The following is a 27,332-nucleotide window of genomic DNA, read 5'->3' as shown; positions in this document are numbered from 1 at the left end:
ATATGAAGGGTCTCGGTGATGTCACTGGTCTCTAGTGATGGATAGGCTGTGTTCTCATGAATATGAAGGGTCTCGATGATGTCACTGGTCTCTAGTGATGGATAGGCTGTGTTCTCATGAATATGAAGGGTCTCGGTGATGTCACTGGTCTCTAGTGATTGGATAGGCTGTGTTCTCATGAATATGAAGGGTCTCGATGATGTCACTGGTCTCTAGTGATGGATAGGCTGTGTTCTCATGAATATGAAGGGTCTCGTGATGTCACTGGTCTCTAGTGATTGGATAGGCTGTGTTCTCATGAATATGAAGGGTCTCTGTGATGTCACTGGTCTCTAGTGATTGGATAGGCTGTGTTCTCATGAATATGAAGGGTCTCGTGAGTGTTTTGGTGATGCAATTTGTCACATCTAAATGACTAGGCTGCGTTTTCCCATTAATATAAAGCATTTTGATGATGTCACTGGTTCCTAGCAAAGCGATGTTACCTGCTATCATCCGCTGCTGCTGCTGCTTCAGCTCCCTACTTGACAGATTTCTTGTCTCTTCCGGCTCCTCCATCACCCACGGGTTGTACCTGGAGCTACCCGAGGCACCGCCGCTCATCAGGCTCGATCTGGTAACAGAGGAAGGTGAACGCCGACATGGGTATGAGCCGAAAAATATAAAAGGGCTTCGAATGAGTTAATTAGCAGTTTGTGATTAGAATACAGACAAAAAAGTGGCACACGGAGCATTGTACATCAGAAAGGACATTTCTGAACATCGGTAAACTTCCGGGAACAGTACAGCACAATGGATTACAGCTACAGGAAACAGGAGCCAAAGACCGAGTAAATACAGCTGTCTTACTGTACATAAATGACCACAAACTACATGTAGTAACACATTTATAAAGCCATTTACAGATAGTGAAAAGGTTATATACAAGTTCACATAAAAACGCTTTTAAAAATACTAAAAAAAGATTCTCTTTAAAATCACTTGCCACCCTGACATAGTACATTTACTGTAGCAGAGCGGCAGCTGCAGGCTTAGAAATGTACTGGTACATTACTGAGCACACGGGGGGCACGTTCACAACGCTCAGTATCAGGACGTGGTATCATGTGATCACCGTGATTGGTCATAGCGATCACGTGATTACAACATTGACAAAACAGTCATGAATGGCTTCCATTTATGATTGTTTCGCTTACTATTGTTATGCTGCGATTGGCCCACAGCTATCACATGGTACATGGGCCGATCACAGCACCCTTTAAGCTGTAGCCAATCGCAGATCACAAGCTGTCATAAATGAAAGCCATTCATGACAACTAAAACTATTGCTTAGAATAGTGATCATCACAGTTATAAGCAATAATAGTGTAAAAAAAAAAGCCCCCCCCAAGTAGTATAGTGTCACTATGGAGGCACTGAACTACTTTGTAGACAGGGTATAAAAAAACCTTAAAAAAAAAAAAAAAAAAGTTAAAATTGAAGGAAAAAAAAAAAAGATTTTTCTTTTTTATTATCACATAAATGTCACCAGTCGGTATCCCTGATCATCACCACACCAGTCATATGAAGATGATGTGCTACACCTCTGAGGGTAAAAATAAAAAAATAAATAAAAATTGTATTTATTTAATTTCTTCATTTTCCAAAAAATTGTGGAATAAAATTACAACTTAAAAAAAAAAAAAAAAAAAAAACTCACCATGCCTTGGGGGGGGGGGGGGGGGGGTGTATTTGTACTGTCCTGGCATTTTAGGGCCTCACGAAGTGTGATGTCTGTCAGCAGATCAATTTTCAAATTATATACATATATCGTATACACACATATTATATACACATTTTATATATATATATATATATATATATATATATATATATATATATATATATATATATATATACACACACACACACACACACACACACACACACACACACACACACACACACACACACACATACATATATACACACACATATAATATATAAATCAAAAAATAAAAAAAACCCAGTGGGGATTACATACCACCAAAAGAAAGCTCTGTTTGTGTGTGGAAAATGATACAAATGTAATTTGGGTACAGTGTTGCAAGACCGTGCAATTTCCAGGTAAAGTAGCGCAGTGCTGAATAGCAAAAAATGCCCTGGCCATAAAGAGCGTAAAACCTTCCAGAGGTCAGGTGGTTAAATGTCCCAGACCAAGCATTTATTTAAAGAAATGTGTACACGACACCCAATAAAAAAAAAAAAAGGGTCAGTGTAAAAGTTTAATGAAGCGGAATGGTTGGGAGATAAAACAGTCAATCCTGAAAAATCACTTATTGAATAATACAGTTTGGACGTCTTTGCTGAGAATCGGATGCGATTGGGGCGGAGGCCAGCAATGTTAGCAGCAAAAAGTGTTCATTAGTAAGGACTGTGTGCCACATAAAGTGGAGTAGAGAGCCATCTAGTGGCCAAATATGGGCAGTGCTGGTGCCAGTTTTGCCCATAGCAGTTAAACAGCTGCTTTGTTACACTGAGGATTCAGCCAGATGTGAAGCTGCATTTCCCAGGCGTAGCGACTTGCACCGTCCCTGCTCTGCTGTTCTATAGGCTTAAGATGTAAACCGGAGCTAAATTACATTTAGTACAGTTTATAAAACAAATGCTGAAATAAAAATAATTTTTCTAATCTCTCCCCCCCCTTAATTTGTTACATTTTAGCGCTACTGATCTCCTGCAGCATCTGTTCAGCCATTTTCCTATCCAGCGATGGCTGCATGGCATATCTCACAAAAAAAAAAAAAAAACAGGAAATCGCCCCGGGACTTTAAATGAGGTGAATGCGGTTAGCCAACAATTGACAGAGTAAATGCAGTCTCAAAATGTAATTAAAACAGTCATGCAAATAAACATGAATCATAGCCAAGCCACTGAAATGATACATACAGTAGAAAATGTCATTACACGTATCACAATATAAAAATTGTAAATTGCAGAGTACACAGGCATAAAAAGTATGCCAACGCTTTTCGCAAGACCATGCTCGCTTCATCAGGGGTAGATGCATGTGTAGTACATCAAAGGCTGGATCAGACTACCAATTGCTTGATACCCAGAGACGGCAGTAATGAGTGTCCGGCTCGGGAGCTGAGGAGGCAGAGGAAAAACCAACCCAACAGAGCACAAACGGGGGGGGGTGGGGGGGCATGGCCGGGATGGGGGGAATGTGTCACCAAAGATCTCCCAGTATCCATTAATAATGTCAACTTGAATGAAGCAAACTGCTGCATGTGACTGAAACAGGAAACAGCAAGTGACAAAAAAAAAAAGGATATCAAGCAATTGGTAGTCTGATCCAGCCTTTGATATACTACACATGCATCTACCCCTGATGAAGCGAGCATGGTCTTCCGAAACGCGTTGGGATACTTTTTATGCCTGTGTACTCTGCAATTTACATTTTATATCATGATACGTGTAATGACATTTTCTACTGTATGTATCATTTCAGTGGCTTGGCTATGATTCATGTTTGTTTGCGTGACTAATTTTAATAAATAGTGCCTGCCAGATCTTAAGAGCAAATCTGCCTGGGTCGATTCAGAGCTATAAGGATCACTGAAGCACCCTCAGTCTTGATCCTTGTGGAGAAAACAAGGCTGGAGTTTCATAGGAGGAAAGGCGTGGGTCAGACGGTACGTAACCCACTAAGCCATAAGAGCATCCAGCGCATCTACTAGAATGGCGCAGGTAGGGATAAAGCGAAGCTACAACATAATCACACACGTAAATGTGCTGTGGGGGGTGTAGGATTGCATTAAAGTCCACAGGTCCAAGTTAGCTGCTCAATGAGACTGAAGAAAATCTCTGCAATATATAAAAAGGAAAACAGCAGAGGGCGCCAACTAAGTGCACCCCGCGAAAAATTAAAAAGATCAGCAGCTACAAATACTGCAGCTGCTGACTTGTAATATATGGACACTTACCTGTCCAGGGAGCCCGCGATTTTGGCACCCCAGCCGATCTTCCGTTCAGCTGTCAGGTGCAGCCGCCGCCATTGCCGGTAAGGCAACCCGGCAGTGAAGCCTTTCATCTTCACAGCCTGTTCCCTACTGCGCATGCGCGAAGTGCACTGCGCTTTCCAATTGGCCTAGCAGAGGAGGAAGGAAGGAGGAGGGTGGTTGAGCTTCGCCGCTGCGCCATCTACAGGTCAAAAAACAGGTCCCCGTTCCTCCTCCCCCCTGAAAAGTGTCAAATGTGGCACCGGATTGGGGGGGGGGGGGGTGAATAAGCAGGAGTTCCACTTTTGGGTGGAACTCCACTTTAAAAACCACAATCCACCAACTCAAGGAGGCTCAACTGCAAACCACACTGGGTGGATTACATGCTCTTATCCTTATGCTTCTTCTGAGTTGCCACTTGGGATTTTTAATAAAGTCGTTATCCTATTTACTGTGCTTAGCTGACGCCCTCTGAGGTTTCCATCACTAGAGGGTCACTGTATCTGAAGGCAAACCTGTCCAGGTTGTGGTTGAACCTGGAGGCCATGAGGTTGAAATCCATCATCCCTCACCTGTGACACAGAACCCTCAACACCAATAGATGTAGGTACCATTTCCTTAGGCCAAGGTGCTGCCATCTGAGGAAGTCTGTCTGCCAACTGTCAAGGCCTGAGATGCAGATGGCGAACACGGCTGGAACATGAAGTCCTGCCTGAAACAGGATCCTGTCTACCTTTTTTTGCACATGAGACTTTTGATTGTTGATGTATACCACTACTCTGGTGTGGTCCAACTGAATCCTGATAGGATGACCCTGCAGTCGGGATGTAAAGCAATAAGGAGACAACAGAATCTCCAAAAGTTAAGGAATGATGACTGAGATGATATTCCCCTGACATCCAAGTCCCCTTCACTGAAAAGGTGCCCAAGACTGCTCCCCAACCTAAACCGTCTGGCCTCCATCACAAAGGATGCTCCAAGAGATCGGAAGGAAAGACTTCTTTGAGTCAGAAATTAGTGAATGGGACTGCCTCAAAAAGGCTACCATCAGCCCCAGAACGCCCATTCAAAAGCTAAAAGTTGGCCAACTTTGGACCAAAAAGAGTACAGGTCTGGGAGATGAGAGTTTGAAGTTCTTCTTTGGGAAAAAACTCTGCGTCTAGGATTGGACCCAGAAATCAGTTCCAACAAGGACTTCTAAAGGATCAGGGTCCAGCCAAAGTTCTGCAAGGTCTGCACAGTCCGGGCCACGTCCACCTGAACCTATTTGGAAGTGACCCTCAGCAGGAGGTCGTTTAGATATCCAACAATGGCGATGCTCTGGGAGTGCAACAAGGCTAATGCAGGGGTCTGCACAGCCCTCTTCACATCACCCCACAGATTTTCAATGGGATTCAGGTCTGGGCTCTGGCTGGACCATTCCAAAACGTGAATCTTCTTCTGGTGAAGCCATTCCTTTGTTGATTTGGATGGATGCTTTGGGTGGTTGTCATGCTGAAAGATGAAGCTCCACTTCATGTTCAGCTTTCTAGCAGAACCCTGAAGGTTTTGTGCCAACATTGACTGGTATTTGGAACTGTTCATAATTCCCTCTACCTTGACTAAGGCCCCTGTTCCAGCTGAAGAAAAACAGCCCCAAAGCATGATGCTGCCACCACCATGCTTTACGGTGGGTATGGTGTTCTTTTGGCGATGTGCGGTGTCGTTTTTGCACCAAACATATCTTTTGGAATTATGGCCAAAAAGTTCAACCTGGGTTTTATCAGAGCACAACACATTTTCCCCACATGATTTTGGGAGATTTGAGATGTGTTACTGCAAAATTTAGCCGGGCTTGGATGTTTTTCCTAGAAAGAAAAGGCCTTGCCACTCTACCCCATAGCCCATGAAGAATACGGGAGATCGTTGTCACCACACAGCCAGTACTTGCCAGATAATCCTGCAGCTCCTTTAATGTTGCTGTAGCCCTCTTGGCCGCCTCCCTGACCAGTTTTCTTCTCGTCTTTTCATCAATTTTGGACGTCCCGTTCTTGGTAATGGCACTGTGGTGCCATATTTTCTCCACTTGATGAGGACGGTCTTCACTATGTTCCATGGTATATCTAATGCCTTAGAAATTCTTAAGTACACTTCTCCTGACTGATGCCTTTTAACAATGAGATCCCTCTGATTATTTGGAAGCTCTCTGAGGACCATGGCTTTTGCTGTAGGTTGCAACTAAGAAAATGTCAGGAAAGACCTACTAGAACAGCTGAATTTTATCTGGGGTTAATCAGAGGCACTTTAAATGATGGCAGGTGTGTACTGACTCCTATTTACCATCAGTTTGAATGTGATTGTTTAATTCTGAACACAGCTACATCACCAGTTATAAGAGGGTGTGCACATTTATGCAACCACATTATTTTAGTTTTTTATTTTTACTCCCCCCCAAAAAAGATTTCAGTTTGTTTTCACACATAAACCTGACATTTTAGCAGGGGTGTGTAGACTTTTTATTTCCATTGTATGCAACGTGTCCTTGGTGTCCACAGATGCAAGAAAGCCTCCTCTATTGATGGAGGCTATGACAGACCTGGTGGATTCTATGTTAAATTTCTGAGCCTTAAGACGACATTTGGGGCCTGAAGGTCCAAGAAGGGGCGGATGACCCTTTTGAGAACTAGGGAGTAGAACCCCCTAGAACTAATATGCTACAGAAACAAGGACAATGACACCCTGCTCCAGAAGACCAGCTAAAGTAGAATGGAGATCTTCAAATCTGTGCAGTATTACAGGCATGTTGGAAATAACCAACTTGGGGAGGGACTGGAAGCAAAATTCTAGCTTGCAGCCCTTGAAAACCCTTCCCGCACCCACACATCGGAGAAGCTGGTTTTCCAGCAAAGGCTAACAGATGTTCCCCAACTTTGGAAAAATTGAGTCACATCCTCATCCTGAAGATTTATTTAAAGAGTTTGGGGGACTGGAAGTCCAGGCAGTGGCGTAGCATGGGTTGTCAGCACACGGGGCAAGGCAAGTAATTTGCACCCCCTAACCCGTAGGCTTCCCAGACAGATCCCTAGGCCTTTTCTGCTGGGGAAGATGGGTACTCTTACCATTGGTGACATCCTAGATGAAGGTGTCCAGGGCAGATCTTTAGAGACATTGTCCCTGAAAGAGCGCGCAGGTTCTGCAGCCCAAAAAAACTGAGTGCCAAGAGGAAGCAGAGGCCACAAGCACATCAAAAAGAAATTCTACAGAGGAGCAAGTAGAAGCACGCTTATGGCTTCTGAGCTCAGATTCAGCAGTTAAATGTGCTATTTCGTCCAAAAATTCTGCATTACTGCAGATTCATTGTGTATAAAGCAGGCCACTCAATGTAATTTTGACAATGTAGCTGGTCACTCAATGTACTCTTGACAAAATTCCTTTATTGGCTACACATAAAAGGACACAGTATCCAACATGCAACATGTTTCGGCTCACAAAGCCTTTCTCAGAAGGCTTTGTGAGCCGAAACGCGTTGCATTTTGGATACTGTGTCCTTTTATGTGTAACCAATAAAGGAATATTGTCAAGAGTACATTGAGTGACCAGCTACAGTATCTCACAAAAGTAAGTACATCCCTCCCATTTTTGTAAATATTTCATTATACCTTTTCATGTGACAACACTGAAGATATGACACTTTGCTACAAGGTAAAGTAGTGGGGGTTTAGCTTTTTTAGCAAGGCAGTGGTGGTCTTGGAGGTGTGTTTGGGGTGGTTATCATGTTGGAATACTGCCCTGCGGCCCAGTCTCTGAAGGGAGGGGATCACGCTCTGCTTCAGTATGTCACAGTACATGTTGGCATTCATGGTTCCCTCAATGATCTGTAGCCCCCAGTGCCGGCAGCACTCATGCAGCCCCAGACCATGACACTCCCACCACCATGCTTGACTGTAGACAAGACACACTTGTCTTTGTCCTCCTCACCTGGTTGCCCCCACACACGCTTGTCACCATCTGAACCAAATACGTTTATCTTGGTCTCATCAGACCACAGGACATGGTTCCAGTAATCCATGTCCTTAGTCTGCTTGTCTTCAGCAAACGGTTTGTGGACTTTCTTGTGCATCATCTTTAGAAGAGGCTTCCTTCTGGGACGACAGCCATGCAGGCCAATTTGATGCAGTGTGCGGTGTATGGTCTGAGCACTGACAGGCTGACCCCCCCACCCCTTCAACCTCTGCAGCAATGCTGGCAGCACTCATATGTCTATTTCCCAAAGACAACCTCTGGATATGACGCTGAGCACGTGACCTCAACTTCTTTGGTGGACCATGGTGAGGCCTGATCTGAGTGGAACCTGTCCTGTTATACCGCTGTATGGTCTTGGCCACCGTGCTGCAGCTCAGTTTCAGGGTCTTGGCAATCTTCTTATAGCCTAGGCCATCTTTATGTAGAGCAACAATTCTTTTTTTCAGATCCTCAGAGAGTTCTTTGCCATGAGGTGCCATGTTGAACTTCCAGTGACCAGTATGAGAGAGTGAGAGCGATAACACCAAATTTAACACACCTGCTCCCCATTCACACCTGAGACCTTGTAACACGAACGAGTCACATGACACCGGGGAGAGAAAATGGCTAATTGGGCCCAATGTGGACATTTTCACTTAGGGGTGTACTGACTTTTGTTGCCAGCGGTTTAGACATTAATGGCTGTGTGTTGAGTTATTTTGAGGGGACAGCAAATTTACACTGTTATACAAGCTGTACACTCACTACTTTACATTGTAGCAAAGTGTCATTTCTTCAGTGTTGTCACATGAAAAGAGAGAAGAAAAGATTTACACAAATGTGAGGGGTGTACTTACTTTTGTGAGATACTGTACATATGTTATGGATTTCATGTCTTGGGAGTTGAACAATCTAGTCAGAGCACTGGTCTCCAGCTTCTGAATTTGAATACAGCAGTCCAGCTTGGGTGTGGTCTTCTATATTACTGCAGTGATATCCTGTGAGCTGGAGCCCAGTGAAGAGAACTCTGAGCTGATTGGAGGGAAGAGACACCCCCCCCCCCCTTCACACAGCAACATTACTGAGGCAGGCTAACACAGGCTGTGTGCTGCAGCTCTCTCCTCTGTCACCTCTTTTCTCTTGGTGTCAGGAAAACTTCTCAGAAGTGACTTATGCAGATAGCAGAGGAAGGAGGCGGCAGACAGAAATGACGCTCAGTGCTCTGGACTGCCACAAGCACACAGTATATATGCTTTGTTCATATTTCATGTCTGAGGTTTACAGCCACTTTAAGTGTGTTGCGAAGCTAGTTCAGCTTTAACCAGTACACTCCGGTTTAGATGCACTACAATGTAAAGCCCAGTGTGCGGTGTGAGGTCACATCCAGGCAAGCCCCACAACAACTAGTCCAGCAGGATTCAGGGCCGATCCGGATAGCAGAATACGGTGGAACCTTGGATTACGAGCATAATCAGTTCCAGGAGAATGCTTGTAATCCAAAGCACTCGCATATCAAAGCGAGTTTCCCCATAGAAGTCAATGGAAACCAAGATAATTAGTTCCTCACTGACTTCTATTGCATGCAATACCGCATATGGCCAGAAGTGGGGGGGGGGGGGGGCGCCGGAGAGCCTCAGAAATACTCGGGGACAGCTCGGCTGAACTCGGAAAGCCTCGGAAACAATCGGAATGGAGTATTTCCGAGTATTTCTGAGAATTTCCGAGTGATTCCAAATGGCTCCGAAATGTTCAGAGTGTCACCGGCGCCCCCGCACCTCTGGCCACAGACTGCACACCCCATTAGCTTGAATTCTGCTGGTTTTGCGAGACAACACTCGCAAACCGAGTCAGAATTTAACCACTTGCCCCCCGCCATATAGCAAAATGACCGTAGCAAAGTGGTTTCATTATCCTGACCGGACGTCATATGACGCGATCAGCATAATGAGCCGCCGCGCGCCCCCGGGGGCGCGTATCGCGGCGATCGTTGTTGCGGGGTGTCGGTCTGACACCCCGCAACACCGATCTAGGTAAAGAGTCTCTGACGGAGACTCTTTACCACGTGATCAGCCGTGTCCAATCACGGCTGATCATGATGTAAATAGGGAGAGCTGGTGATCGGCTTTTCCTCACTCGCGTCTGACAGACACGAGTAGAGGAGAGCCGATCGGCTGCTCTCCTGACAGGGAGGAGGGGGGGGGGTCTGTGCTGATTGTTTATCAGCACAGCCCCCCCTCGGATCCCGCCCAGGACCACCAGGGAAGCCGCCCAGTTCCACCAGGATGGCCATCCACACTGGACCACCAGGTATGCCCCCTAGACGCCCAGGAAAATACCAATATGTGCCCAGGCAGCTGCCAATCAGTGCCCACTCCTATGCCTACCACTGCCAGTTCCGCCAGGGATGCCGATCAGTGCCGCATATCAGTGCCACGTATCAGTGCCCAGCAGTGCCGCCTATTAGTGCTGCCTATCAGTGCCACCCTATCAATGCCCAGCAGTGCCGCCTTTCAGTGCCCATCAGTGACGCCTATCAGTGCCCATCAGTGCCACCCAGTAGTGCTCATCAGTGCTGCCTATCAATGCCCATCAGTGCCACCCATCAGTGCTGCCTACCAGTGCCCATCAGTGCCGCATATCAGTGCCCATCGTCAGTGCTACCTCATCGGTGCCGCCTTATCAGTGCCCATCAGTGAAAGAGAGAACTTACTTATTTGCAAAATTTTTTTTAACAGAAACAAAAGCAAAACTTATTTTTTTCAAAATTTTCATTCTTTTTTTATTTGTAGTGCAAAAAATAAAAACCGCAGAGGTGATCAAATACCACTAAAAGAAAGCTCCATTTGTGGGAACAAAATGATAAAAATGTAGTTTGGGTACAGTGATGTATGACCGCGTAATTGTCATTCAAACTGCGACAGCGCTGAAAGCAGAAAATTGGTCTGGGCAGTAAGGTGTATAAGTGCCCCCCGGTATTGAAGTGGTTAAAAAAAAAAAAAATGTTTTAAAAGTTGCTCGTCTTTCAAAATGCTCGTTAACCAAAGTTCCACTGTATAGAGATCAACGTAGCAAAAATGTAGCAAGAATCTTGCATGAAAAAAATAAAATTAGAAGCTAGGAAAAAAAAAAGTTAGACTTCTCCCAGCAGAGGAAAGACGCCCATCCAACTTGGACACTAGACAAAAAAAAAATCAAGGCATGCTGGGAGAAGGAGGGGTTATATTGGGCCGTCCCACAATTTTATTGTTTGCCTGTGTCTAATGGCCCTGCGGGTGGCCATATAACCCGACAGTCTTTGAAACACTGTGTCCTTCAATGGATAAGAAAGAAAAAAATGCAATGGAAGTGCACAAACCATAAGGGTCCTTTCACACGGGACGGATCCGTGATGATCCGCCCCGCTCAGCGGGAGATCGCTCCGTGGATCCCCGCTGAGCAGGCAGATGACGGTCCGTCGCTGCACAACCTGTCAGAGTGCCGCTCTCCCCTATGGGGGGATCGGGTGATGACGGACCGTAGAGTCCGTCGTCACCCGATCCGATAACGGATGGAAAAGTAGGTTTTTTCCTCCGTTACACTTTTTCGGATCGGAGCGGCTCGGATGTCAGCGGACACGTCACCGCTGACATCCGACGCTCCATAGAGGTCCATGGAGGGTCCGTTCAGGTCCGCCTAAAAAAACTGACAGGCCAACCTGAACGGATCGTTCGTGTGAAAGAGGCCCAAAGGGGGAGATTTACTAAAACTGGAGAGTGGAAAATCTGGCGCAGCTCTGCATGGCGGCCAATCAGCTTCTCACTTCAGCTTCTTCCACTAAGTTTTGACAATAAATCCTGGAAGCCGATCGGTTCCTATGCAGAGCTGCGCCAGGATTTTGCACTCTTCAGTTTTAGCAAATCGCCCCCCTAATTGGTCACAGATGCGCAGTACAGACAGTTCCATTTTTAAAAATGGGCGAGAAATATATTAACCTTTAAATTTATTGTCCGTTTGACAAAAGTTTTCCAACCTGTTCTTTAGGTTTTTTTTTTTGGCTCAAAAACATCAAAACCGATTTCCGATTATTGACTAGAAAAAAAAAAATGAATCAACTGTCCAAATGAGAGATTTTCAAAAAAAATGTTCGTCTAGTGCACCGATCTCCAAACTTTGTCCCGGGGCCCTTTGCTTGTCTTTATCTGGCCCTTGCGGCACTTTTTCTTCCATTGATGCAAGACACTATTTCTTCCACTGACACCAACAATGGGGCACTATTCCTCCCATTGACACCAATGATGGGACACTATTCCTCCCATTGACACCAATGATGGGACACTATTTCTCCCACTGACACCAATGATGGGACACTATTCCTCCCACTGACACCAATGATGGGGCACTATTCCTCTCACTGACACCAATGATGGGACACTATTCCTCCCATTGACACCAATGATGGGACGCTATTCCTCCTATTGACACCAATGATGGGACACTATTCCTCCCATTGACACCAATGATGGGACACTATTCCTCCCACTGACACCAATGATGGGGCACTATTCCTCCCACTGATACCAACGATGGGGCACTATTCCTCTCACTGACACCAACGATGGGGCACTATTCCTCCCACTGATACCAACGATGGGGCACTATTCCTCTCACTGACACCAATGATGGGACACTATTCCTCCCACTGATACCAATGATGGGACACTGTTCCTCCCACTGATACCAATGATGGGGCACTATTCCTCCCACTGATACCAATGATGGGACACTATTCCTCCCACTGATACCAATGATGGGACACTATTCCTCCCACTGATACCAATGATGGGGCACTATTCCTCCCACTGATACCAATGATGGGACACTATTCCTCCCACTGACACCAATGATGGGGCACTATTCCTCCCACTGACACCAATGATGGGACACTATTCCTCCCACTGACACCAATGATGGGGCACTATTCCTCCCACTGACACCAATGATGGGACACTATTCCTCCCACTGATACCAATGATGGGACACTATTCCTCCCACTGACACCAATGATGGGGCACTATTCCTCCCACTGATACCAATGATGGGGCACTATTCCTCCCACTGACACCAATGATGGGGCACTATTCCTCCCGCTGTCACCAGATTTTGCACCCTCCAGTTTTAGTAAATGACCTAATGTCATTAATTTAAGGGTAACATCCACCTATAAAAATGATCCGGAACAAATCTCGTATTCCTGCTGTAAACCTATTTTAGCCCATGCAGAGAATATTTTCCCGTATTCCTCTTCCGTATCGTTAACTTGGAACAGTAGCCAGAGTTGGTCTATTGATCCGTTTCACTCATTAAAAGAAAAAAATAAATAAATAAAATAAAAAGTGGAAATATTTTCTTCTGGGCCCCTGACATGATACGGAGATATTTTGGGATTATCCCGGCTGGAAAGTGTAATCTCCCCGACGAGCTCAGCGAGAGATTTCCCCCCCCCCCCCCCCCCCGCAGGCCGCGGCCATAAACTTCCTCCACCGTCTGATCCGGGGCCCGGCTCGGCTTTTCACTGGTGTGAAGATTAAAGATTATCCAATTAGCCACCCACCGTCTCCGTCTTCCTAATCGCTTAAACCCCTCAAATCATCGCTGTGCGCCCGAGTGTGCAGATCGCTTTTCATTACAGCTGCAGATTTAACTAATTATCGGACAGCGGCGAAGAAGAGAAGCCGCGATGGCTGTGCCGGTGGTTTACCATGGGGCCCATCTGTAGAAGGGGCATTTGTTTTACCCGATTTCTTAGGTGCCCCCTGACAAAGCCTTGGAAAAACCGAGGCCAGTCAGCAAACAAATGGTAACACCACATTGAAAACTTCATGTACCAAAAATAAATGTATGTATGTACAGGGCATTTTTATAGCGAGAAAGTAATATAGATCTATATATCTCTCTCTCTATCTATATATATATATATCTATATATATAGATATATCTATATATATATATATATCTCTATCTATATCTATATATACACACACACATACATACACACACACACACACACACAGTATCTCACAAAAGTAAGTACACCCCATCAGTCACATTTTTGTAAATCTTTTCTTCTATCTTTTCATGGGACAACACTGAAGAAATGACACTTGTCTACAATGTAAAGTAGTGAGTGTACAGCTTGTATAACAGTGTAAATTTGCTGTCCCCTCAAAATAACTCAACACACAGCCATTAATGTCTAAACCGCTGGCAACAAAAGTCAGTACACCCCTAAGTGAAAATCTCCAAATTGGGCCCAAAGTGTCAATATTTTGTGTGGCCACCATTATTTTCCAGCACTGCCTTAACCCTCTTGGGCATGGAGGTCACCAGAGCTTCACAGGTTGTCACTGGAGTCCTCTTCCCCTCCTCCATGATGACATCACAGAGCTGGTGGATGTTAGAGACCTTGCGCTCCTCCACCTTCTGTTTGAGGATGTCCCACAGATGATCAATAGGGTTTAGGTCTGGAGACATGCTTGGCCAGTCCATCACCTTTACCCTCAGATTCTTTAGTAAGACAATGGTGGTTTGGAGGTGTGTTTGGGGTGGTTATCATGTTGCAATACTGCCCTGCGGCCCAGTCTCTGAAGGGAGGAGATCATGCTCTGCTTCAGTATGTCACAGTACATGTTGGCATTCATGGTCCCCTCAATGATCTGTATCTCCCCAGTGCCGGCAGCACTCATGCAGCCCCAGACCATGACACTCCCACCACCATGCTTGACTGTAGACAAGACACACTTGTCTTTGTCCTCCTCACCTGGTTGCCCCCACACACGCTTGTCACCATCTGAACCAAATATGTTTATCTTGGTCTCATCAGACCACAGGACATGGTTCCAGTAGCTCCCCAGTGCCGGCAGCACTCATGCAGCCCCAGACCATGACACTCCCACCACCAGGCAAAAAAAAAAAAAAAACCCAGCAGCAATTAAATACTACCAAAAGAAAGCTCTATTTGCATGAAATGAAATTATAAAAATATAATTTGGGTAGTGTTGTGTGACCATGTAATTGTTATTCAAAGTGCGACAGAGCTGTCAGCTGAAAATTGGCCTGGGCAGGAAGGGGGTGAAAGTGCCCGGTAGGCAAGTGGTTAATTATTACCTTTAGAATCACTTTAAGCCATATGAATGCAAGCCCCCCCCCCCCCCCCCATCAGTGTTATATGGTTTGTCCCAAGCCCTGTAACTGTCACTTTTGTTGGACAGGTTGGCCTGCATGTAAATATGGAAAAAAATAGAAATCAAGCCATGTAACAAAAAACAAAACAAAAAAAAGATATATTGAATAGTGTCATTGCAGGTGTTAACTCCATACAGTTACTAGAATACAATATGTTAAACCAGAAAATGGCTTCCGTGGTCATGGCGGTGGTGGTGGTGGGGGGGGGGGGGGGGGATTAAAGCTCTAGTGTGCTCCTTCCTTTGTTGATGGTGACACTTTCCTCTCCCCACTGATATTTTGACTACTCTGGCCGACACTCACCGACTGAGACTCACTGAATGGTGACCGAAAGTAAACTCTGACTAATTTCCTTAATTCCTTGTGAAGAGGAGATGCGGGAATTGGGTCCAGTCTCATGTGATCAGCAGAGCGGGAAGCGGAAACATGTGACGTGGGGGGACAGAAGACGGAAGCTGTCAGTTTCGGGGTGGGGGGTAGAAGGAATGACTGACACAGAGTGAAGAGGTCCAGAACAGGAGTCAAAACTTTCCAGCTCTTGAGTAAAGAGAAAAAGCCGAATTCATCGCTCCGGTACCCCTGCCCCTGTGCCCTATTCAAACTGCAAGACTAATGGTTTAAATTAGACCTTCTAGTGGCCCTTCCATGCTGTGCCTCCCGAGAGATGGACAGAATTAGGACGCAAAAATTAAAGAGGGAAGGATACAGATTTTTTTTTTTTTTACATTAAGTAAAGGTTGACAGTATGCTGTAAAAATGAGGACATATAGTATGTGTGGGATAGTGGTGAGCCCCTTGCAGAGACCAGGACTGATCTATGGCATGTACCAATGGTGAGGGACAGACTGGTCTATGGTATGTACTAATGGTGAGGACCTTTGAGTGTGAGCTCTTCCCCAAGACGGGGACGAATCTACAGTATGTACTAGTTGTGAGGACCTTAGAATGTGCTAATGTGGAGGGCCTTAGTTTGTCCTCCTACTGGGAACAGAGACTGATCTATTGTGTGTACTAATGTAAAGTGAGGACATACAGTATGTGTATGAGAGTTGTGAGTACCTTAGCGTGTCCCCTCACTGGGGACAGGGACCGATCTACAGTATGTATTAATGATGAATGATGAGGACTTTAGAGCATAAGCTCCCCGCAGAGACCAGGACTGATCTTTGGTATGTACGAATGGTAAGGACCTTAGCGTGTGAGCTCCTCCCCAAGACAGGAAGTAATCTACAGTAAGTACTAGTTGTGAGGACCTTAGAGTATCCTCCTCCTGGGGACAGGGATCTATCTACGATAGGTGCTAAAGAGGAGGACCTTGGTTTGTTCTACTGGGGACAGAGACTGATCTTTAGTGTGTACTAATGTAAAGTGAGGACATACAGTATGTGTACGAGAGTTGTGAGTACTTTAGCGTGTCCTCTCACTGGGGACAGGGATCGATCTACAGTATGTATTAATGATGAGGACCTTAGAGCATGAGCTCCTCTCAGAGACCAGGACTGATCTATGGTATGTACGAATGGTAAGGACCTTACTGTGTGAGCTCCTCCCCAAGACAGGAAGTAATCTACAGTAAGTACTAGTTGTGAGGACCATAGAGTACCCTCCTTCTGGGGACAGCGACCTATCTACGATATGTGCTAATGAGGAGGACCTTGGTTTGTTCTCCTACTGGGGACAGAGACTGATCTATTGCGTGTACAAACGGTGAAGGGCCTCAGAATGTGAGCTCCTCTTGGGGACAAGGACTGGTCTATGGTATGTACTAATGGTGAGGACTTCAGCGTTTCTTCCTCCAGGGAACAAATCTGCAGTATGTACTAATGGTGAGAACCTTAAGAGTGTGAGCTCCTCCAGAAAACAGGGACCAAGCTACAGTATATATTAATGGTAAGGATTTGGAATATAAGCTCCTCCTGGGGACAGGGATTGATCTCTGGTTTGTACGAATGGTGAGGACCTCAGGAGTGTGAGCTTCTCCGAAGAACAGGGACCAATCTATGGTAGGTATTAATGGTAAGGATCTCCAATTGTAAGCTCCTCTTGTGGACAGGGATTGATCTGCAGGGGTGGGGAACCTCAGCCCTCCAGCCATTTTGAAACTACAAGTTCCATGAGACATTGCAAGACCCCGACAATCACAGGCATTACTCCCAGAGGCAGAGGCATGATGGGATTTGTAGTTTCACCACAGCTGGAGGGCCGAGGTTGCCTACCCCTCATCTACAGTATTCACTAATGGTGAGGACCTTAGCATTTCCTTCTCCCAGTTATAGGCACTGATCTAGGATATGTATTACTGGTGAGGACCTTAAAGTATCTTTGTACTGGGAACACAGACAAATCTACAGTATGCACTAATGGTGAGGGCCTTAAAGTGTGAGCTCCTCCGAGGGCCAGAGAATAGTTTACGGAAGCTATTTTCAGCCAGAGTTCCTCCAGAGGTTGCAAGAGGTTCCTTAAGCTGTGGCTCATACACCACTTATTTGATGATGCCTTAATAGTTCCAGGGCCAACACCACTTGGCAGAGCTGTCAGCATGACACCATCTTTTTATCTGCCTTTTAATATGGCATTCTGAGCATCACTGTAAGGGGAACATTCTTCCACCAAAATAAGGCGCATATTTCCTATGGACTCCAAATGAGTTGGATTTAATAAGGGTTCCTTGAGACCTGAAATATATTTTAGGGGTTCCTCTGGGTTTAAAAGGTTGGGAAAGGCAGGCCTACGGCATGTACTATTGTTGGAGGACCTTTGCGTATCCTCCTCCCAGGTACAGGGATTAGTCTATGTACTTTTGGTAAGGACCTTAAAACGTATCCTCCTTCCAGGGACGGAGACAAATCTATGGTATGTGCTAATCGTGAGGACCTTAAAATGTGAGCTTCTCCAGGGTACAGGGATTGGTCTATGGTATGTACTAATGGTGAGGACTGTAGAATGTGTGTTCTTCCCAGTGACAAAGATTGATCTACAGCATGTACAAACTGAGAGGACCTTTGAGTGTGAGCTTCTCCAGGGAACAGAGACCAATCCATAACATGTACTTATGGTGAGGACCTCAGGAGTGTGTGACCTCCTCTTGGGTACAGGAATTGGCCTATGGTATGTACTAATGGTCGGAAGAATGTTCTTCCCAGTGACAGGGATTGGTCGACAGCTTGCACAAACGATGAAGACCTTAAAGTGTGAGCTTCTCCAGGGGACAGGTACGGTTCTACAATATGGACTAATGGTGAGGAACTTGGAGTATAAGCTCCTCACAGGGGCAGTGACTGATCTACGGCATGTGTGAAGACTTTACAGTATGACCTCCTTAAGAGGGACTGAAAAATAAATAAAATACATAGAACAAATTCCTCCATCTACATTATACAGAGCTGATCCCTTGCTATGGCTATTCTACTTTACCAGCCAATGCCAGCAGCTGTCAGAATATCAAAACGGCGGCTACTTCTGATTGGCTGCAGGTATTATTCCTCTGAATCCTCTCTTCACATTAGGTGGCCAAAGTATTTGAGTTTCACCTTCAGGATTTGTCCTTCCAGTAAATATCCAGGGTTGTTTTTCTTCAGGATTCACTTGAGAGATACCTCTTTTTTCCCCTCCTGTCCTTTTCATATTTTTTACTTTATAGTTAATTATGGGATGTGGTGCTTTCAGTTGACTATTTTTGTCCTTTCCAAATTCTCTTCAGGATTCACTGGTTTAACCATTTAACGACCGCCCACGCAATTGAACTTCCCTTGCGCGAATCGCCTTCACTGTACGTAGGCTTGCGCAGGCGCAGTTGTGGGCGGGCGCGCTCTCACGCCCACTGCAAGCTGCGGGAGCGCGCCCGCGTGACGGGCAGACTCGATGTCCACTGGCGACCCGCGATCACCAAGTACAGGGGCAGAATGGGGATCTGCCTTTGTAAACAAGGCGGATCCCCGTTCTGACAGGAGACATGTCAGAGATCTACAGTTCCCAGTGATTGAGAACAGCAATCTCGGTCATGTCCCAGGTAGCCCATCCCCCCTACAGTTAGAACACGCTGAGGGAACACAGTTAACCCCTTGATCGCCCCCTAGTGTTAACCCCTTCCCTGCCAGTGTCATTTTTACATTGATCAGTGCTATAAAAATGCACTGATCAATGTAATAAAGTCACTAGTCCCCGAAAAGGGTCATTTGGGGTCAAAATTGTCCGCCACAATGTTGCAGTCCCGCTAAAAATCACAGATCACCATCATAACCAGTAGACAACAAAAAAAAAAAAAAAAGTCCCCAAATCTAACCCATAGTTTGTAGGCACAATAACTTTTGCGCGAACCAATCAATAGAACTAATCAATATACGCCTATTGCAATTTATTTTTACCAAAAATATGTACAATGTTTATCGGCCTAAACTGATGAATACATTTGTTTTTTTAATATTTCTCTTTTAGATATGTATTATAGCAAAAAAATTTTTTTTTTTTTTAAATTGACGCTCTGTTTGTCTATAGCGCAAAAAATAAAAACCGCAGGAGGTGATCAAATACCACCAAAAGAAAGCTCTATTTGTGGGGGAAAAAAGGACATCAATTTTGTTTGGGTACAACGTAGCACGACTGCACAATTGTCAGTTAAAGCAACGCAGTGCCGAATCGCAAAAAATGGCCTGGTCATTAAAGTGGAGTTCCACCCAAAAAAAAAAAAAAAACTACATGAAAAATCCTAAAAAAAAACAAAAAACAAAAAAACAACATTTGGATATTTTTTTTTTTCACTCACCTCTAAATGCCTGTTGCTAGGGGGTCCCTCGTAGTCTGCCTCTTCCAGTGCCTGGGCTGGTGACATCACTTCCCCCTCGGCACAGGAAGGGCTCGGCTCTGCTCCCTCCCTCCTGTCAATTATCTGGGACCCATTACAGGTCCCAGGTGACTAAGCGGCCAATCACGGCGCTCGGCGCCGCTCGCGCATGCGCAGTGGGTGCCAGACTGTGAAGCCACAGCCCGGCGCCCACAGTTGCAATGCCGGCGCCGCTGAACGGAGGGGGAGACAAGCGGGGCTTCGATCCCCCGCATCGCTGGACCCTGGGACAGGCAAGTGTCCAATTAAAAGTCAGCAGCTGCAGTATTTGTAGCTGCTGACTTAAATTTTTTTTTTTTTTTTAGTGGCCCTCCTCTTTAAGGGGCCAAATCCTTTCCGGTCCTTAAGTGGTTAATCTTCTTGCCATCCACGGGACTTTCAAGACTCTTCTCCAACACCATGGTTCAAAACCATCAATTCTTCGGCGTTCAGCCTTAATAGGCACTTCTTATTATAGGGTGACAACACTCTGTTCCTGTCTCCCAACTGTGCTCCGGGGGTTGTCACCTTGTCACACGCGCTCACAAAGGAGGCTACAAGAGGGTTGTTTTGATGCATATCGCATGAGCAAGGTCCACTGTCATCACCATCGAGAATTCTTCTCTGATGAACGCCGCGCTGCAATCGATGGAGCGCATGTAGAGAGCAAGTTTCTGCAAAGAGGTTGCAGGAGATCAAGGAGAAAAAAAAAAAATGTTAATAAAAAAATGGCATTTGCCAAACTAAACATCAACCATTTAGGCTGAATTCACAATTGTGCGACTTGTCATGCAACTTTACACACGTAGGAGGAGATTTACCAAAACCGAAGCACTCAGAATCTGGTGCAGCTCTGCTTAGTAATCAGCTTCTAACTTCAGCTTGTTCAATGAAGCTTTGACAATAAAATCTGGAAGCCGATTAATTTCTTAATTTTCTGTGTGCTCCAGTACGTCTCGGTTCACAATGGGGCGGCTTCTAAGTCGTCCGACTCTGAAGACGCCCCGCACAGCGCGACTTCATCTTGGCTTGCAAACGATTTCTGTAATAGAAGTCAATGCAAGCCGCTCTGAAGCCGCCCCCCACCCCCAAGTAGTACAGGGACCTTTTTCTAAGTCGAAGCATCTTGAGCTGCTCCGATTAGAATGGTTTCATTGCACTGAATGGAGCGCGACTTGTCAGACGGCTGAGTCGCCTGACAGGTCACCCCGGTGCGCACCGAGCCTTAAATCTCTCCCATAAAGTCGCATGACAACTCTGAACCCATGTATTGCAATGCACGCTGTTCAAATCTATGCGACTTTGAAAAGGCTCCTGCTCTACTTTGATGTGACTTGAGCGCCAGAGACTGCAATGTAAATTCTCAAAAGTCGCGTCTTAACCCTTCCACGCCGACCGCCTCCCAGCCCTTTAAGCAGTGATGACCGTTGGTCAGTGGCATCTCAATCAGCAGCCACCCCCCCCCCCCCCCCCGCACTTAACCAAGCAGGCCCCGATGGGCGGGTTGCGGGCTCCGGCAGGCTTAGCCGGGCAGTGGGCTCTGGTGGCAGCGTCCAGTCTTCAGATTAGAAAGCGCCTGGGTCATGGCCGTCTTCAATATTGATTGGACCCTGGGCAAACATTTTCTAGGCCCCCCCCCCCCATGCAATTTTGCTCTCCAACTGCTCTGAGACATAACAAAAATTGCAGATAGACTTAAAATCAGTTTACTGTATCAGATCAGGCAGCGATTGCGAGCCAGAGGTTACAGCATATCATTACCGCTTACTGACTGGTTGCTAGAGGTTACAGCACATGATTTCTGCTTGTTGATTGGTTGCTAGAGATTACTGTACAGTAATACTGCTCACTGATAGGGCAGAGCTGGGCAGCATTAATAGCAGCACTTCACACTGAGATATCGGGACACAGCACAGGACTAAAACTTCAAGGAACGAGGGAATTTAAACTGGGATGGTTGGCAAGTATGAGGCAGCTGCTTTGGGCCCCACAACAATGACAGGGCCCAGGGCAGCTGCCCCTTTTGCCCTGCCTTAAAGATGGCCCTGGCCTGGGTCATACTGCGCTCCGCCCCCCTCCCAAAACCAATTGCAACAGAAGGTTCTAGAAGTACATTCAAATGTGTTATGGGACAAGCAGAGTTGCTTCATCTGGGAAATGCGGATATACTGGCAGGAATTGGACTGTGCGTGGGAATATCTCCCCCCCCCCCCCGAGGGATGTTTCCAGTTCTGGGCACCCAACTATGTGTAATATTGTCAATGACAACAGATCCTTTCTGAAGTGTTTAGCGATCCGATACAAGTTACTTTATAACTGGAAAGCAGGCGAGGCGTCACCCAACGCTGAACTCTCGGCACACAAACATTCTGAACCACTTGCTGTCCGAAGAAATTCGTTTTTCTTACACAAATCAGCATTGTTTCTTAGAAAACTACCCCCCCCCCCCCCAAAAAAAAAAACCATTATATATTCTCTGAAAGCAGAGGCCCTGGAGAATAAAACGGTGGCTGTTGCAACTTTATTTATTTTTTTATGTTCCACGATATATGCGCAGCCTTTTATTAAAACCAAAATTTTTGGGGAAAAAAATAACACACTAAGACACCCGTTTTTTTTGCCAAAATATAAAAGACAATATTGCGTCAAGTAAATAGATACCAAACATGTCAAGATTTAAAATTACATAAAAATAGCAACAAACTACAGTACCTAAAATTATCCAATGGTGATGCTTTTGAAAGTCTTTACAGCTAAAAGGCTTTTTTTTTTTTTTTTTAAAGAATCATACTTACCTAGGTGGGTACTGCATCTGTCCCCCGAAGCCTCTTACATTGAGAGCTGAGCGATCAAACACTGCCGATCGCTCAGTTCTCACAGCTCTCTGCTCTGCCCCCTCCCCCTTGCTCACTTGAGCTGTGGAGGGGGCGTGAGCTTCCGACTCAGGCTCTCAGCGGCTCGCTGAAAGGCCGAGTCAAGTGCCGGTCCAGGCATGTAGGCGGATCCCGAGACTTCCATTGTCGTGATCTTACCCAGCTCGGTGACGCCAGCCGACAGCGGGCTTCAGCCAGCTGTCAGCTGAAAACGGGTCACAGGAGTGCAGAACGAACTTCACCCCTGTGATCCACAAGAGAAGTACAGCCAAACGAGCTTTCCCCATACTTCTCCTTTAATACTGAGATATGGCCCGAGCACTTTACATATACATTGTACATTCACATCAGTCCCTACCCTCAAGGAGCTTACAGTCTAAGGTCCCTAACTCACATTCATACATACACATACTGGGGGCCAATTTAGACAGGATCCAATTAACCTACCAGCATGTCTTTGTAGTGTGGGAAAAAACCGGAGTACCCGGAGGAAACCCACACAGGCACCGGGAGAACATGCAAACTGCAGGCAGGTAGTGCTGTGGTTGGGATTCGAACCGATGACCGGTTCGAATCCCAGGTGATACGTAGTCAGGTAGGTAATAGGTAGTCTTTAGGGCAGTGGTTCTCAACCGTACTAGTGCCATGACCCCTTGATAACATTTCTCAAGTTGTGGGGACCCCCCAACGGTAAAATTATTTTCGTGGTGTGGGTTCTTAGCACCCAAGGCAAGACAAGTAATTTGCGCCCCTAACCCACGGATATTTAGCGCTCCGAGTCCCTTCCGCTTAGGATGTACCACTCTTTTTGTTCTCCTTTCTTTCATCTCTCTCTATCCTAATTTCTTGTTTTTTTCCCCGTCATCTTTTTGGTTCTCTCTCTTATTCTCTCTTTCTCTTTGTTCCTCCCCCTCTTTTCCTCTCCCTTCCATGTATTCTCTATTTTTATTTCCTTCTCTTACTCCTTGGTGGGGGGGGGGGGGGTGGGATGAGTGGCAGTGCTGGTGGGGGATGGGATGAGTGGCAGTGCTGGTGGATTATGGGATCAGTGGCAGTGCTGGTGGGAGTTCCGATCAGCCAACTTAGGTGCTCTTGATCAAAGTCATCTGCTGAACTGAGAACAGTGGCTGTGAAGAGGCTGAGTGGGCGGCTGCGGGCTCCAGGAACAGCCCTTCTGGGTAGCCTCGAAAAGGCTGGGAGAGCAGTGCAGGCTTCAGGAACAGCCCAAGATTCGGTGACCCCAGTCAAATCGTCATTCGACCCCCAGATTGAGAACCACTGCTTTCGGGAGACATGGGGGGTCTATTAAGAGAGCAGAGCGGTGGGAGGGCCCAAAAGCTCCACCCACTACAGGCTGCCTGCAGAAAACCACAGGAGGGGGGTGGAGACAAGATTAGTCACCCTGGACAAGAAGAGCGAGCAAGGCTGTGGGAGGGGCCCAGCAGACCCCACCCATTACAGGCTGTCTTCAGAGAACCACAGGAGGGGGCGGAGACAAGACCAGTCACTCTGCACAAGGAGAGAGAGCAGAGCTGTGGGAGGGGCCCAAAAGCTCCACCCACTACAGGCTGCCTGCAGAAAACTACAAAAGGGGGGCAGAGAGAAGACCAGTCACCCTGCACAAGAAGAGAGAGCACAGCTGGGGGGGGGGGGGGGGGGGGGGGGGGGGGGGGCAGCAGACCCCACCCACTACAGGCTGTCTGCAGGGAACCACAGGAGGGGCGGAGACAAGACCAGAGAGATCAGAAGTGGGCGGTCTTTATTACAGGAAGTCTCACACCGAATTACTGCACAGATCTGGGAGAAATACACAAAGATCAGCGAGATTCAGAGAAGAAGTCACATGATGAATGGATTCGGTCAATTTTGATCTATCGTGGGGTTCAGCTTTAATTACACTGGCGATAAGCCATGTTGTCACCCTCCCGGCACTTGTCTCAGTCACGGCACACATCCGATATTCTGTTTACACACTAAGCCGCCATTGCATCACTCTTGTTCCGGTGTCCACAGATCCACAGATATTACAGCAGGAACACCGAGTCATGAGCACCAAAAACAAATAAATTATATATATATATATTTTACACCCCACAAAACTGTAAAAATGAAGCGGATGCTCCCACAATCACAGCCTGGAGCTGCCGTGTGAGAAGAAGGAGGAGTCACCGAGAGTCTCGGGACTTCTCAAAAATCAACAGCCTTTGTCACCCAAAGCAACCAATCAGGATCCCTCCCTTTGAGTTTCATGGAAGGTTCGGAAAGTACAGGAAGGAAGAAAACGATTGGCTGCTGTGGGCCTCAGTCTGCCCCCCCCCCCCCCCCCCCCAAATAGCTGGTTAATTTTGAAATCCGCATTGGCCATACATGGATCAGAATTGGGCCGGTCCCTGCTGAACCCGGCTTCATTTCGATCCTCGTATAGGCCCGGCTTTACAAATGCAGCTTTATATCGAACGTAAAAACAAATCTTCCACAGCGAGAAGCTCCTCACCTGACCACGTCGGGCGCCGCGCCTTCATTAGAAAGGGACATCTGAAGATGACGTTCTTTGGTGAGCAGCTCATCCACAAGGTTCTGCCTTCGATCGCCTTCCAGCTGGGTGCTATGAACCACGCAAGTTAAGGTTTTCTATATGGATTTGTTGCAGAGTAAATACCTTCCTCACTGCGGAATTTAACCACCCCCCTCTCTCCCACAGCGGTACGTCTACTGCGCACTGGCGCCCCCCCCCCCCCCCCCCCCAGGGCGTGCAGCAGCGCAATTCGGTGCAACTGTAATCATGCGATCATGACACAAACATAGCGATCACGTGATATCCGCAGCCGCTCAAAGCAATGCGATGTGATCGATGTGAGCGGCCGCGGTTATCATGTGATCGATATGGCCGGTCATAGCGGAAACAGGATTACAATGTAATAAATGTCTTCTATTTGTGACCGCTTTGCTTACTATTATGATGCTGCGATTGGCACACAGCGATCACATGGTACCTGGGCCAAACCCAGCACCCCGTACCATGTGATTAGTTGTAGCCAATTAAAGATCACTATAGCAAGCACACTATTCATGGCAGCTAAAATTATTGCTTAGAACAGTGATGATCAATATTATAAGCAATGATAGCGCAAGAAAAAAAAAAAATCCCTGAAAAACACCCCAGTTTTTTTTTTTTTTTTTTTTTTACAGTGTCACTATGGGGAGGGACACTGTACTACTCTGATAAGAGTATGAAAAAACAATCTTCAAAAAGAGGAAAAAAAAGAAATTATTTTATAATAAATACAGTATATCTTTAAATAATTATTATTATTTTTTTTCTTCCATATACTCTCATCAATCTCCCAAAAAGGCACAAAATAAATTTTATAATAAATACAGTATATATTAAAAAAAATTTCTTCCCCATACTCTCATCAATCTCCAAAAAAGGCAAAAAAAAAAAAAAATTATAATAAAAAACACAGTATATATTTAGAATAGTTGAATAAAAAATGCTGCGATTGGCCCACAGCGATCACATGGTACCTGGGCCAATCCCAGCACCCCGTACCATGTGATTAGTTGTAACCAATTAAAGATCACTATAGCAAGCACACTATTCATGGCAGCTAAAACTATTGCTTAGAACAGTGATGATCAATATTATAAGCAATGATAGTGTTAAAAAAAAAAAAAAAAATCCCTGAACATCACCCCAGAGTTTTTTTTTTTGTTTTTTTTTTTGTTTTTTTTTACAGTGTCAGTACTACTCTGATAAGAGTATGAAAAAAAAAATCTTCAAAAAGGGCAAAAAAAAAAAATATTTTATTTTTTAACTTTTTAAATTTGTATTATTTTTGACAAAATACATTCCAATATAAAATGAATACAATTAATTGGTATTGCTTATCATATTGCATAGAACTGATAATAACAAAAATTGGGGAATGAATAACAAGTAGTAATTTTTTTTTTATTTTATAATACAATATATATTTAAATAATTACATTTATTATTTTTCTTTACCATACTCTCATCAATCTCCAAAAAAGGCAAAAAATAAATAAATTATTTTATAATAAATACAGTATATTTTAAAATAATTGAATATTAAAAGAAAGAAAAAAAATTAAAATTTTTTTTTTTTTTTTTTTTTTTTTTTACATACCGTCACCCCAGTCAGTATCCCTAATCACCGCCACACCAGTTATATGATGAGGCTGTACTGCACTGGTGACTATATATATAAAAATTGTGAAGAAAAACTAAATTTTATTTACTTTATTTTCCTAAAAATTTTTTTACCAAAAAATCTCCTAAAGCCAGTGACGTCAGTTCGTGCCGGAACCGGGGTCTCCTGCGCGCGTGCGCAGGCGAGTGACGCCACCGCTGCTCCGGCCACTCACAGCGCCGGAGCCCACGATCCCGGAAGAAAAGGACGGGAGAAGAGGTCAGCCCTCTCTCAGCGGTGC

The 27,332-nt window shown here is 45.5% G+C and overlaps 1 protein-coding gene across 1 annotated transcript in view; it reads right to left on the bottom strand.

Moving 5' to 3' along the window:
* Positions 1-27,332, bottom strand: part of STX8 (syntaxin 8) — a 255,829-nt gene that overhangs the window by 208,762 nt on the left and 19,735 nt on the right. Inside the window, exons 4-5 of the mRNA XM_073606990.1 lie at positions 25,372-25,482; positions 486-613 (exon numbers count right to left, since the gene is read on the bottom strand). Coding sequence (XP_073463091.1) covers positions 486-613; positions 25,372-25,482 — 239 coding nt within the window. The remainder of the gene's footprint in view (positions 1-485; positions 614-25,371; positions 25,483-27,332) is intronic.

Source organism: Aquarana catesbeiana, linkage group LG12 (assembly GCF_042186555.1).
Source record: "Aquarana catesbeiana isolate 2022-GZ linkage group LG12, ASM4218655v1, whole genome shotgun sequence".
NCBI lineage: Eukaryota > Metazoa > Chordata > Amphibia > Anura > Ranidae > Aquarana > Aquarana catesbeiana.
This window is presented reverse-complemented; position numbering and strand designations above follow the sequence as displayed.